This window comes from Tinamus guttatus, unplaced genomic scaffold (assembly GCF_059628265.1).
Source record: "Tinamus guttatus ecotype Peru unplaced genomic scaffold, ASM5962826v1 Tinamus_guttatus_pri_ptg000150l, whole genome shotgun sequence".
NCBI classification, from domain to species: Eukaryota; Metazoa; Chordata; class Aves; order Tinamiformes; family Tinamidae; genus Tinamus; species Tinamus guttatus.
This window is the reverse complement of record NW_028288684.1, coordinates 2,018,880-2,034,122: the sequence shown is the minus strand read 5'-3', so window position 1 is coordinate 2,034,122 and position 15,243 is coordinate 2,018,880. Positions and strand designations below refer to the sequence as shown.

At 42.0% G+C, this 15,243-nt stretch overlaps 1 protein-coding gene across 1 annotated transcript in view; it reads right to left on the bottom strand.

Moving 5' to 3' along the window:
• Positions 1–2,060: 2,060 nt before the first annotated feature.
• Positions 2,061–15,243, bottom strand: part of LHFPL6 (LHFPL tetraspan subfamily member 6) — a 139,406-nt gene continuing 126,223 nt past the window's right edge. Inside the window, exon 3 of the mRNA XM_088522289.1 lies at positions 2,061–2,275. Within this exon, the coding sequence (XP_088378415.1) occupies positions 2,157–2,275 (119 nt within the window). The 3' untranslated portion in view covers positions 2,061–2,156. The remainder of the gene's footprint in view (positions 2,276–15,243) is intronic.

Sequence of the window (15,243 nt, the reverse complement as noted above, 5' to 3'; positions counted from 1 at the left end):
GAAACTTGACAAAATCCAGTTCAGCAACATCAGAATTGATCACTGTAAACGAACATTGCTATTTCCATGCACCCACACCTTGGAAAATCTATCCAGTGTAATGCAACTGTATGATTTCAGCAGTTACAACAGATGTAAGCATTAATACCCAATAAAATTATAGCTAGAACATACTGCGGATTAGAAATACGCAAGGATGGAAATATCATTTTGGGAAAATGCATTTGAAAGGAAATAGTATCAGTCATTGTAAGGATTAGAAGTTCCTTCCAAATTCCCAAGTCCAAAGGTTTCTCTTAAAGCAAATGAATTCTTCAGGCTTTTTATGTAGAATGCCAGTTCTGCTTGGGAAAGGAGAACTCTCTTAGTAGGTTTGTGATTAGCGTGGATCCTATTAAGAAAGTACTGGCCTGTTTCAGTTGCTGAAATAGACATACCCAGTGAGGTGCTCAGTCTCCAGTTGCCAGTGCAGAATGAGGTTGGTCAACCAGAAGTCCTGCATCATACCTACCAGCATCATACAAAAGTGCAGTATACGCCAAGTCGTCCCAAGTGGCCACAGACCTCTGTGCTCAGGCAAGGGAACTGAAACCTAAAAGTATGCGTTTTAGAGGGAAAAAGGATACAGCATGGTTATCAAAGTCACAATTACTTCTGTGGAGTATTTTAAATCATAGAATCATAGAATGCTTAAGGTTGGAAGGGACCTCCAGAAGTCATCTAGTCCAAACCCCCTGCACACGCAGGGTCACCTAGAGCACGTGGCACAGGACTGCATCCAAGCGGGTTTGGAAGATCCCAGAGAAGGAGACTCCACAACCTCTCTGGGCAGCCTGTTCCAGGGCTCTGTCACCCTCACTGTTAAATTTTTTTTCCTTAAGTTCCTGTGGAACTTTTGGTGCTTCAGTTCCCGGCTGTTTCCTCTGGTTCTGTCGGTGGCCACCACTGAAAAGAGCCCAGCACCATCCTCCTCACTGCCTTCCTTGAGGTGCTTATAGACACTGATGAGGATCTGAGAAAGAAAGGAACTTTTTCATGTAACAACACTGCCCTGCATTGCAAGTATTGATCAAGGAAAAATTTATTTACAGAGATTTTCAAATACAAACATAAAATAGCACATTTATATATACTTTTTTTTTTACAAAAATGAATATTGAAATAATAGACATGGTACAGCACAATACGACATCAATGAGCTAAACATAACAGCGACAAAATCTATGTCTGAAAGGAGTTTCCTGTTAGTCTTACATAACCAACAGAGTTCTACAGTACCGTAAGTGGAATTTTCAATGGACAGAAAAGTGCCCATTTACTGCACTTCATAAAAGTACTATAGGCAAAGGCTACATATGCCAAGTAATTATGTTGCATTTTTGTAATAATGCGGATAACACAGAGGCTTAATAAAAGTTCTATAGGACTGAATAAGCAGTGGCTAAATGTCTGGGGAGAAAAGTGTGTAGAGAATATACAAAATACTGATCAAGTGGCTTATTGGTCCTTGTATTAAGTTTAACGTATTGGTTAAAAAGTGTCGGAACACTGAATCTTAAACCACCAGAAAGGAATATTAAAAAAGAAAAAAAGGAAAGGAAAAGAATCGCACCGAGAAGTTTCCTCTCTGCTTGTTTTGTGCCATGGTCAACAACTGTGTGCGTGTGTGTGTGTGTGTGTATATCTGTGCAGTGTGTGCATACATATGCATGCATGTGTACATGTGCATGCATGCATATGTATGTGTGTATATGCATGTGCATGTGTGTGCGTGCATGTTAATGCACTTGTGTGCATGTGTGTGAGCACGTGTGCATGTTTCTGTGTGCACGTGTGTGTGTGCTTCCAGAATTGTCATGCCAAAGGCATCACAGGGAGCTGCCCTCCAGCACTTCTTGTTCCCAACCTATCGACTCCTGGGTGCCAGTGGATCTTCAGGGTTCGCCGAGCCAGGGCTTCCCTGGCTCACAGAGCTGATGTTTTCCAGAGCCGGCCCTGGGAGGCTGCAGGGAAAGGCCTGCCCATCCCTGCTGCCCTCATTCCTCCCTCTGCCGCCCGCCTCCAGTGAAAGGAGCTAGGATGCTCCAAGTCCCATGTCCGTGGTGGTCGCGTGGCTGCAGGGAGGCTGCGGGTAGGCCCGGCGACATGGCTGCCTCTCAGTACGGGTACTGCTTCTGCTTCTTGCCTGCGAAGCAGGCCAGCCAGGTGCAGATGAGCATGGCCGCTGCGGCCCCCCCGCCGGTGCAGTAGTAGGCCCAGCCGATTTCGCAGGTCCCTGCAATGAAACACCACGTAGTGTTAACTGGGGATGGGGGCAAAGCCAGGCTTCAACCTCCCCTCGAACATCCCCCATGGCTCATGCGGGCAAGGGGGCCTGGTGAGCGCCCAGCGCCTGCTGCATGAGGAAATGGCGGGGGATGCACTGCCAGGGCTGAGCTGGCAGACGGTGACGCGGTATTTGCTCAAGCAGACAGGCCCCCTTGGTGCCACTTTGCCCAGGACTCTCTGCCCTTCCTCAGCCCTAGGATGACAGGAAATCTGTGGCACTAGGATCCTACAAGATACAGGGGGCTGCAGCCTTTTCCCACACCATGTAGGCCAGACTGAGACCAGCACCAGGTGCTGAAGGAAAAGTAGAAGGGCAATACACACAAGTGTATTTATTTATCTATTTGTTATATACTTAGTGTTTCCAAGGGTTCAAGGTGGGAGGCTCTGCCTTATACTGATGCAGTAAAAAATGCTCCTTTAGGTTTTCTGCCTGCTTGCAATACATCCACCTCAGAAAAGGAAACACACAGTGGGAGGAATTAGTTTGCCCAGTGTATTTTTTTTTTCAAATTAGAGAAGCAAAGCTGTTTAAATTGCTCCCCTTCACTTTCCATAATGGTTCATCAGACAAGCCTCCAAGCTCACTTGGTTGGCAAATTGCTGTTTTCAACACAGGGGAAAACTACACTTGACAGTTAAAGTAGAGGTTGCTGGCACTGAAAATATGCTCGTAGTAAAGGAGGAGGCCCCTCTGCCTGCCAAGTCCAAAGAAGGGCTGTAGGGCTGGTTTTCGCAGCAGCTGCACGCAGAAGGGTTTTTTTCTTCCCCTGCTCCCTCTCTCCCTTTTTTTTTTTTTTATTTATTTTTTTTTTCCTTCTTTTCTGCTCTCCAGACAGGTTTTGAGCACTTGTTTTCTTGTTCTGGTAGAGCACTCGATCCTGCTCGGCCCCTGAGCACGTAACTCAGGGCTTAGGCTTGCTTCCTTCACAAGTAGGTGGTGAATCAAATTCTGCTCTTTCCACACTGGGGCTTAAAATTGGACTTTGCTGTAAACTGCTAGCTGATGGTATGGTCAGGATTCAGTTCTAAGGAACCCATTCACATCCCACTCACACAGGCATAAATCCTTACTAGGCCAAGCCAAAATTCCTTCTTTAATTGCTTTATCCCACCAACAATCCCTACATCCAAAACCTTGAGGAAGGAAGGGAGGTTGACGGATAAGGAGGAAAATTTTCTCTCCCTATTTCACCTCCAACAGTTCATATTGGCTGACCTGCATCAAAGCCCTTGACATGGGCTCCCACAGTTGCAGCATATGTTCAGGATGAACAGGCTCCTCCATCCATGTGGTGGAGAAGCCCCTGTCCAAGGACCCACATGAAAGGGAGCTAGGAAAACTGTACCTTCCAAGGAGACTCATTTGGCCTGGTACCTGTAATGGCACAGCTTTATTTGCTGCACAGTGCACCACAACCCTGTGCATTAGGTACAGACAGTAAATCGACAATACGGCAGATATCTGTATCTGGCTGAGCAGGATATGAAGTGGGGGGCTGATCAGGACTTTGACTTTCTAAGAGGTGAAACAGAGACTCCTGTGGCAAAGGAGCATGACGGTGGGTACCAGCTGCATGGGGTCTACCATGGGAATCACAAAGAATCCTAGAACGGTTGAGGTTGGAAGGGACCTCTGGAGATCATCTAGTCCAACCCCCTGTTCAAGCAGGGACACCTACAGCACGGGGCAGAGGGTGGCATCCAGCCTCTCTGGGCAGCCTGTTCCAGGGCTCTGCCACTCTCACAGGAAATAAGTTCTTCCTCACATGAAGTCATCAAATCCAACCTTTTTTATACCTGGACAGTAACATCTGGAGGCAATGATCACACAGTGATGGGAGACAGTAGTGTTCTTTTGATTAATATGATTAATAACAACAGCAAAATGCTGTGGAATTAAACACATTAAGCATGAATCTATGCCATCCTGAATGGCTTAGCCTGACTTCCTCACCTCTACTGACCTGCTGCCCCCATATTTGTGATCTACTTTCTTTTCTGCAGCAAAACTATGGAGTAGAGCAGGGCTGCTTCTCATCCCTGCATGCATGTGTGTATGTAAGGAGTGGTATCTGGGAGGGAGAATTCAACATAGGTTTGTGGGCCACAGAAAGAAAGTATGTGAAGAAAAGGATTGTGTTTGGGAGCCCTGGATTCCAGTACTTCCGCAAGTTGCCATGATGAGCGGCAAAATTCATCAGCAGCATGGGTAAGTTGATAGGAACAGTAGTGGGGAGCCCTATGGTAGTCCAAAGGACCATAAAGGGAACTCTCCCCTTCCAGCCACCACTGCATCTTCAGTAGAGAAGGTGATCAGGAAAGCAGGAGCTATAGCAAAGAGAGGGCATCTTTACAGAGCTCCTAGAAGGAACTGTGTTGATGTTGTTGATGCTCCTCAAGAGCTTACCCTATCTCAAAGGCCATTTTTAATTTGGTTGCATCCATTAATCTTGATCTTGAGTGCTTCAGACTGATTATAACTGAGGTCCTCCTGGTGCCCCCATCAATGGGGACATCTCTCTGCTGTGAGTAATGAGTGCTCTCAGTAAGGCACAAGGAGCAATGCAACACTTCAACAAGCAACAGACCTTCTTCCGCATGAAGGACACATTATCCTTCTAGAAAGAGATCTTAAACTAGATGGAAAGAGGTTGACTCAAGTAGAGACATTTTTATCTGCCATTAAACAGGTGATGGCTTCTTCATACTCTGCCCTAGAAGCATCCTTGGGGACCAGGTTTGCAGATCAGACAGTTAGCAAGTCTGCTAATCCTGCCACTGACACAAGATGTAAGGTGCTCCAGAGTGTCAGTCTGTACATCCAAACATGTCTAGAGTCGGCAAGCCTGAAGACAAACAGCATGTCCATAGACTGTCTGCAGAGTTCCTTCAGGTCATATAGAGACATGAGCAAGAAGCAGAGCTTGTACTCATGACCACTGTGAAGACTTCAGTTTGGCACCACAGCAGCATAATACTTGTTTCATCTTTTCTTCATTATCCACAAAACTTACTAGAAAAAAAAACCCAACAACAAACCCAAAGATTCTAGTATGACCAGATGGATAGGTTAAAGCTTAGGCTTCTGATTATTAGTCTCTCTCCCTAAAATGCTGGAACAAAAAGTTACAAGAATTACTTGTAATCTGGTTACGCTATATAGGCTGACATAATTCTTGATTTTCTTAGAGAAGACCATGCAGTAAGTCTGTCTTTCTACTGAGAAAACCAACAGAAAACACAGAGAGCAATGAAGCAACTGGAAATGTCCTGGATGCTGATCCTTGCACACCATCACAGCAGTCCCAGATGAGACCTGCCTATGGATCTTCCCTTCCTTTCACAGAATCACAGAATGGTTAAGGTTGGAAGGGACCTCTAGAGATATCTAGTCCAACCCCCCTGCTCCAGCAGGGACACCTAGAGCACATGGCACAGGGTGGCATCCAGGCGGCTTTGGAAGATCTCCAGAGAAGGAGACTCCACAACCTCTCTGGACAGCCTCTTCCAGGGCTCTGTTACCCTCACAGGAAAGAGGTTGACAGAGTTTCCTCATGTGGAGATGGAACTTCCTGTGTTTCAACTTGTACCCATTACCCCTTGTTCTGTCACTGGCCACCACCAAGAAGAGTTTGGCCCTCCATACATTCTCCTCTCGGGTACTTATACACGTCAATCAGATCTCCTCTCAGTCTTCTCTTCTGCAGGCCCAGCTCGCTTAGTCTTTCCTCACACGATAGATGCTCCAGTCCCTTAACTATCTTTGTTACTCTTCCTTTGTGCATACACACATGCCAACAGCTTCAGTTGGGATTTTCAAAATGGAATTTAAGCACATAGAAGAGTTGCCAAATTTACTGGATTGCTGTGTAATCAACCATACCATGGAGGAGGTTGCTAAATCATTCCTCGTGATAAGACTCCATCTAACAGTTCTGTTAATTGCTAAGTATTTCTGAAACGTAAATAATTGTGACAGCTTGAAACATTAAATCTTTCTCATCATGATGCTTCCAGGTAGAAAAAAAATTTGAAACACTATATTTTTCAAAGTGTTTAAAGTGTTAGCAGTATTCAAAGCTCCTCAGCTGTGACATAAGCTGGAGTAGAATAAAGGAAATATGACCTCTTACATAGAGTGATTTCAACTCTTGTGCTTTGGAGGAGGAAAGGGAGAGAGTACATACAATGCATATTAGGAAGAGAGAACTGCTAAATCAGTGTCAGAGAAATGCACAAGAAATACCAGCTACACATTTACTCTTGGGTGAGGAGAATCACGGTTATTTCTCCATACTCTGCTCCATTTACCCTAAGGACCACTGCCCTACGTAATGCTCTAAGGCATGGCAGGCAGCGTCTTGATCTAAATGCAATATAATTCACACGTATCAGTTGGGTCAAGATGAACAAATGAAAGAACAGGAAAGTACTGGAGGATGGATGAAAGAGCAGGGAGACTGACCTTAGAGCAATAACAACACAGAGATAAACTTGGTCATTATTTCCGGCCTGTGTCAGGAGCAATGGGAGGCCTTGAATAAAATAGCTTATCTGTTCTTGAATGATGCTGAGGAGAGGAGCTATGGTGCTGAAGAGGAGCCTGTATCTGGGAGGATAGGTGAGTCCAAAGGCTTAGCTATACTTGTTGTAAGTGAAGTCTTAAGTCCACAACTAAGTTTGGCTATGAAGCCTGAGAGACTCACTTTCAAATGTACCTGCTGGAATGAATGATTGACTGCACTGGATAGCCATGTGTCAGCCTGAAATAATACTATCCCTTTTATAATCCTGTATTGCACAAGGGAAAAAAAAGAGTTTATGTTTTTGCTCTGATGTTCTCTTTTTTACTGCATGTATAAGCTATTTTAATCCACTGGACCTACAGAAAGATTGTCGGTTGTCAGAAATTAGGTAATTTAACTGTAATTTAACTTGGAAAATGACACCTACTTCACTTTGATATTAAACTCTCTATTTAAAGAGAAGATAAACCTTTGTAAAGGGCAAGGTTTACAAATGATTAAATATAATGTCAAATCAAACAGAAATACACCTATAGAAAAGTTCTATGTCACAGAAAATAGACTTAGCTTCTTGAATTATATTTTTACAAACATAATAATGAATACCATAGAAGAAGCCTCCTTCATGCCCAACTATAATTGCATTGACGCATCAGTGGGAGTAGTCATGTACTTGAAGCAAATGGTTAGGGCTTTGCAGGACTTGAGCATGAATTCAACTACTAATTATAGCACTTTGTCTTCACAAAGATCATCATATTAAATACTAAAACTGCAATTTTCATCATTGCAGTTTGTCATTTTTATTAATGTCAAAACTCTAAAATGAAGAGCAAGATCACCTAATTACAGTTAAAACAATTAAGTGAAATCATGTTAAAACCCTGATCCCAAACACCCTGCACAAAAGCTGGTATTTTTCTCAGTATGGATATATGCATATGGATATATATATAAAAATGGGTAAAAGTGTGACAGTCTTCTGAGGGGCATGTAGATGTGAGCAAGAATGTGCAGATGTCCTTGGCCTTAGGATTGGTTGGGTCTGCTTTCATGCCAAAGTAATTTTCCCAACAGATGAAGTAACCTTCTAGCTAATATAAATGATATGCGTCACAGCATCTTTCTTCTCTGCTCAGAACTCATGCTGCTTTTTACAAATCACTGTTTACCTGGCAAGTCAGTATAGGAGGAGAAGTTATAGTTTCAGTATTTTGTTAAGTTTTTGTTCCTTGTTTTGTTTGGTAGAGGGAGAGCACTGGAGTTCTTGTCTTTTGGATGCTTAGTGAAGCAAGACTGCCCAAGTCAACTCTAATAAATTTGTAGACAGCCATTAAGACTTTTGTTTTCAGATGTGGTTTACTGGAACTGGCAGTAAGAGTGTCAGGATTCATTCTCAAATCACAGAACCATAGACCATGCATCTATAGGACTAGATGGCCATTTTCCAAGCAACTAAAAGCAAGAAAGAGTGGGAACTTACACTCCTTTACTTGAGGAAAAAGTACAAAGAGCAAGCTGAATGAAGAGAATACTAAAAAAAGATACAGCAGAAAGAAGTTCCATAGAATTTAAGAGAATATTTACTAAAGCAAAAGAAGTCAAAGAATGCAGAGCATGAGTTTTGCAGTGGTGGATGGACTTACTAAAGAACACCCACATGCCTGACTTCTAATGTGATATTCAAAGCCATGGTATGTAGCCCTGTAGTATGTTCAAATATATAAGGCAAATATGTAAGACAAATCTGGAAGTGCATGAACTTTGGCAATAGAAACTCTATGGATAGTTGATCTGCTGTGGAAGTTTGCCAGGATCCCCTTTCAGAAAGAGAATTTTCATAGGCTGTTCATGATATCTTATAAAAATTTATCACATGCAGTCATATAGTTCCTGGAAATAACATATAACATACGATTTTCATCTAAAAGAAGCAATAAATGACACTTATTAAAAAACCCTCTAGTATATGGATTTGTCTTGGATGCAAACCTGCTAATTGCAAGACTTAGTTTCTTAAATATTTGCACCTTACTTAATGTTAAGACTATCCTGGGCTTGAAGCCTAGAGTATTTGGCAGACTAATAATTTAAGTAAAGCCTGGCTTCCCAGATGAAATTTGAGAATTACTTATACTGAAGCACAAAAATTATGTACCCTCAATAATAAAAGCTAAAATTCCTGCTTGCAAAAAGCTGTGGAGAAACTCTAATTAACAGTTTCACATGAGAGTCCAGTACTACAGGAGAATGTGAATTCATGCAGTCAATCAGAGTATTAGAAAAATAATCAGAGAATAAAGTAAAGAGTGTGATGGTAAAGGATATACAGGGATTTGGAGATATGAAAGCCACAAATTAATGTAAGAGATAATCAGGTAATAAATAAGAAGGCATGATTATTTTGAAAAAAAGCCAAGTTAAATTAAAGAACTAAAGACTTTTTTTTCTTGACAGAGTTACACAATGAAAAACAGTCATGTGAAATCAGCTACAAAAGCAGGAAACAAAGTTAAAACTTGGAATGCATCCAAAAAGGATTTAAGTAGCTATGTGAAAAAAGAAAGAAAGCTATATAAGGTAAAATTGCAGCTGAACAAATAGCTTAGGACAAAATAATGAGCTTGGTGAAGATGGCTTCCTTCTCTTTCCTGTATTGCTGTGATTTTCCTCAAGGTGTGTTTTTTTTTTTTTTTTCCTTTAAAAATGTGTACAGATCAAGCTATTTTGAGCTATTTTGATCAAGCTACTTCCTGCTAAGTAAGACAGAGAAATTGTCTGGGTATTTGGTCTGTAATCAGATGTGTGGGCCTTTACTGTGGAGCAAAGGAGGACAAACCAACTCAGCCTGACAACTACAACATTCACATTCCCAAGAGCAGATAGCTTGGGTCCTCTAAAAAGGAGCTCTCCCAACTCCTTCAAAGAAATCAACTGAGAGATCACTTGCTGCAGGAAATGAAATTAACTTCACCTCTCTTTAGATATACACAGTGCAGAGATCCAGACTGAACCACTGCCCCAAACTCCTTTTAGAGACAACAGAGAGATAAGTGACTTACAGAAGATGGCTCATTTCACCTTAGGATAGATGTCTAAAATATGGTGGGTGGACTCTGCTTGAGTAGCACCTGTTTTTCTCCATTTACTTGTGAAAGAATTCTAATTAACAGCCTAGGCATCCTGCTAAAGTACCAAAGAGCAGAGGCACCTGTTCGCAGGTGGTTTGAATTCCCTTCTGAATGTCCCTCCTTGTCTCCATTGATTACAAACAGTCCTTCCATGATTACGGTCTAACTCTGGCATCAAAGGAAAGTGACTTAAGTTAGACAGAGTATACATTGGTTTTGGTATCTTCACTGAAGTCCTACAAGCATTTAAGAATTGACATTTTCTAGGATGCATTGAAAGGGAAGTGTTTCATCAAGAAACACATCCTTTACTAGTGCATAGACCAAGTCGTTCATTTATCTGAAAACCCAGCAGCTGCAGCTCAGGTCTGCTCATAAAAATTATTTCCTGCACTAAGCAAAAAGAAAGCAGGAGGAGGAGCACCAAAACTGCTAAAAACTCTGAGCAGTTTGCAGAGAATGTGTGAACAACAACAACAGAAGTGAGCTTTGTCAGATAGATTGCTCAGAAAAAAAAACACACAGCTTTGAAGCCCTTTCTTTTTAATAGGATTCTAATGAATTGTCCTGCCTTTAAAGTTCTTCATAGTTTTGGCAATGTACGCCAACACTCAACCAGATGCTGAAATGATGTCACCTAAGGCAAATTAACTAGTTGACAAAGCATTTTTTTTTGCACTTTCTGCTTTCTGTGGGGTTTTTTTGTTGTTACTTTAGTAACTGCACTGTTTGCTTTTAAGGATCATTTACTCTAATATTTCTACAGAAAAAAAAAGTAATTATCAAGTCAACAGCTCTAAGAGATTTCAAACCCTTTAAAAGTGGCAGAGAGGAGCCTTAGTAATAAGGATCTGAGGAAAGAAATTCTCCTCAGCAGAGCAGCTTCTGAGAGCTTTTCACAGTTCAGCTGAGCAACTTAGTTCAGGATGGGAACCAGCTTCTTAAGTTGCTCTCCAAACAGCAACTGTGCTCAGGAGAGACCTTAAAGAATGGTTCAAAGAAGGACAACCATGGAGGACCATTGAAGGTGCATTTTTGGAACCATCTGCTTTGGTTGGTGCTGCAAACTGGCCCAAAACGCTGAGATGTCTTTGTGTGTTACTGGTAGCAATGGAGCATGACAGGTGGAGAGCAGCAAACAAACAGGCAGGATCCAAGAGGACTTGCAGAAAAGTAGGGCAGGACATTGTTCCCAGCCTCAAAAGGACTCCCACAATGGCACCAGTTCAAACAAGTGCAGAACACATTCCAGGCTTTGCTGTTTTCAAAGATAAATTAACTCCTCAGTGCTTTCAAGAATAAACTCACTTTGGTGACAAAAATATTGGCTAACCCAGCTTGACTTGTTTTTTTCTGTCACACAGGATGAAATGATGAAGACCATAACATTTATAGCTCGTGAGAACACAGGGGGCACTTCGTGAGGAGAGCTTTCACAAAACTCAATTTTAAGCTTTTAGTTTGGGAAGAACAACAAAAAAATTCATTCACATTAAGTCCTTGGCCATTCTGGGAAAAAAAAATCAGGGAAATCTGGCACACCCTTGGAGCACCAAGCCCCCTCCATTAAATTTCTCACATACAGGATAAACCAATGTCTTGAGTTCAGACACCTCCGTAAGCCCCAGGCAGTAAGTAGCTGTGCTGAGGGTAAGAACCATGTATCTCAGCCTGAGTCCTCATCAGCAATCCATTCTCATCAGCTCCACGTTCTGGCCAATAAATGCAACCCGTGTTCAGTGGCAGCCCCTGCGAGGCAGTGGGTTTGGAACAAGCCCCTTCTCTTTGTGCTCTCCCTGCTTGGCTGCAGCTCGGCGTTTCTGCACTGCTCCCTGTCCAGGTGCAGCCCAGTGCTGTCCCCTGCATGCCCAGATGGCCTGCCAGCACGGCACGCCGTGGGAGCAGGGCGCACGCGGATGCACGGGGCATGGCAGGCCAGCAGCCGCTCCTGACGTGGTGGAAGCTGCTGCTGCCAGGTCTGTGATTTTCACTGCCTTTATTAGCAGTGAATTTATAAAGCGTCACGAAACTCAAAGATGAGCTCTGAAGGCAGATACACACAGCAAACACCAAGCCCATGCTTGTGGGATGCTCTTTAGTGCATATGATCACCCAGCAGAAAAAACAGATCTGAGGTAGGAAATATACAACATAAAAACTAGTCTCTCACAAAAAGGAGAAAAAAAATCTGGAGGATTAAGCACCCAGGCTGAGCTCCAGCTGCCCAAACACTGTATATTTACCCAAAAGGAAGACGACTTTTTTTTTCCCATGTAGTTTAATTTTAAAACTGGATATCAACTTAAAGTTGGGGTCCTTGTTTTCTCAGGTTAATAAAGTAGGTAATTAATAGCATTTCATATAACTGGTGACTTGGCAGCGGCAGCTGGAGGCCAGATGAAATTTCCTAAGGTACTTAAAATGATATGAGACATTATATTTTAACAAATGAATCCCACCTGCAATAACCACTTTGCTGTGCAGACTCTTAGGTATTGGTCTTACATTGCTATTTCTTAGGAATTTCAGTTTGGCAAGATAAGCTGGACATGCTGCATCCTCTCCAGGAACTTATGTGGGACTGAGCTGCCTCCTCGACCATCACAACAGAGTCTCACTGCTTCCCTAGTGCAAGGTACCTCGGAGCACTCAAAGGCTCAGTAGCCTCCAGCTGTGTGTCTGGGGAAATCTATGGCCAAAAACGGAGTCCTTTATTGGTTTTAGTCTTCAAAACGAGCTCCAACATGTGCACCCACATATACACTCACATATTCCTTAAAAAGAAAGTCAGTTCTGAAGAAACTTTCCTCATGAAGTTAAAGTTGTGCAAAATGTGGGTGTTTTTGCAACTGTTTGGTGAAGCCTTCAATTTAAAGCAGACTCCCTCTGATTATTAAAATGTCCTTCTAAGAATTTTGGGTTTTGGCTGTTATTCTTGTGACTATCATTCTTGTGCAGTGCATTTAAAAAATGAAAACAAAACAGGATTTAGTGCTTCTAGCTCGGCAAAACTAAATGTGCGTTATATGATATGCTATAAAGTTACTTTCTATTGGGAAATTGCTTGCTAATTCCTTCTGCAGATCATATTATTGTGCAGATTCCCTTCTTTCAGTCAGCAGCTCTGTGCTGCTGAGCCTAACTTGCCATGTTAGCGCTGTCCTGAATGAGCCTGTGGGCAATTCCAGGGTATAAATAATGCAGTGTAAATGTAGCAGCTTGTGCTGTGACAAGTGATTAAGATGATTTTGATCATTCCGCAGATATGTGGTAAAAGAGTAAGGCAGTTCCCTAGCACATGAGCTGCTGGTTTATGGCTGTAGTCTGTACATCAGGCATTATCCTATGGCCAAACACTAATTAGCTGAAGAACATTTGACTTGGCCACCAAGCAAACTAGGTTGGTTTCAAACATAAACCACCCCAGTGATTTCTTCTGCCCTTTTCCTAGGAGTTACCACCCCAAAAACAGAGGCAGAAGACTCCATAGCTGCTGCTTTGGTGGGAATTCAGTTCCATCAGTGATTTAAGCTGGGATGCCACAATATTTCTGCCTGGTGGACAGTCAGGAAGCCCAAGGAGAGCAGCAGGACCAAGAGCGGGGAACACTGTGGATTTAACCCACCTCAACAAGATATACCACAGCTTAACTGTCAAAGCCCTAATGTATCAGGGCTTTTTTTTTTCATGATGGTAGTAATAGATTAGTAGAGATGAGTAGCATGCTGACCTCTCTACAGATATGCTGTTGACTTATAGCGGTTACTCACCATCCTCATTACCAAAACAGCTAGTCTATTGAGCGCAATGTAATCAGCAACTTAGATTGTCCTTGGTAGGAGATCTTCAACCAAAGAATGATTCCATTTTTTGGAAGATTGAATTACACAAATGATTTCATTTGATTGAAAAAAAAAATAGACCAAGGTTTAAAGAAACAATTTGGATTTAGTTTACTTAAAAAAACACACAAGCAAACAAACAATAAAACTCCAAAACAGAAATAAATATCCAGTGTTAAAGAAATCAGCAACCTACTGGGCATTTCAAGAAGTTAGCTCATTAGCTCAGGAGGGTTTTTTTGATAGCTCTTTTTTTTAATAAAAAAAAGAACACCCAAATCCTCTTACATGTAAATTAAAAGCATGATTATTTTTCCTGCAGCTTTATTAAACATTGCTTTGGAATGTACATGAAGATCTGTAGGGGTAGGGAAGTGTTCTCTCTTCACAATGCGGGCTATCTCAGCAGTATTTGGAGAGCCTTTATTCTGATGCCTTTGTCAGAGTGCCTGAATACATGGAAATGAATTTCTTATCTAGCAAAGCTCCTACGGATTAGGATTTTTATGGGTTTATAATATTGCTATTTATTTTTTTCTATCTAGTTATGAGTATGTTTCAGGGTTTTTCTGTCTTGTTTTGTTAAAGCCGTTTTTACTTAATTGCTAATTCTGGAATATTTCTGGTTAACATAGCATTCCACAATGCAAAATTCAGCTGCTTCTCAAGTTAGTTTTCACAATCCCTCCTCTGTAATCATCCTTTGTCCTTTTCATCCTCCAATAATGTAGATCCAGCTCCTGGTTTCTCTCCTCTACATCCATCCTCAACCTTTTCTTTTCCCTCATCCATTGCAGGTGTAGGACAAATCTGACTTATCACTGAACCCCAGCTTTGCTGGCTCTGTGATCAAAGTTGGCTTACCTGGAACCTCTTTTCCAGATGACACATATGTGTTCCCCATGTCCCATTTCATTCATGCCAGAACAGCATCTCTGGCATCCTTAAGGAGGATGCAGAGTGCTGTCCTGTTCAGCATCCCTGTGAAAGCTCTCTCCTTTGGGAGTAACTGCATAGGCTGGGAATTAGTCTTATAACCCCGTTCTAGCTAGCACACACAGAAGCAGGGAGCTTCTGTGGAAGAAGAGCACTGTCACTGCCTCCATTTCTCACATCAACAAACCAGCCCAGGGCTCATTGCAGTGCAGCTTTTCTGAGGGTACATTTTGAATGCAATGTGTGCATGTGTGGTTCTTGAGGCAACTCATTTCATAGAATTAGGAATAGAAAGCAAAGCATTGCAGATTAATCAAATTATCTATTCAAATGAAAACAATAATTATTCAAATTTGACTTCAGACTTTGAAATTAAGTCTTTGAAACATCATTTTTGGCCTTTAGGCTATAAGGAGTAAACCAGTCTCTAACAACTGAGAAAAGAGAAAAGACTAGAGAGTTTGGTCTATCACTAAC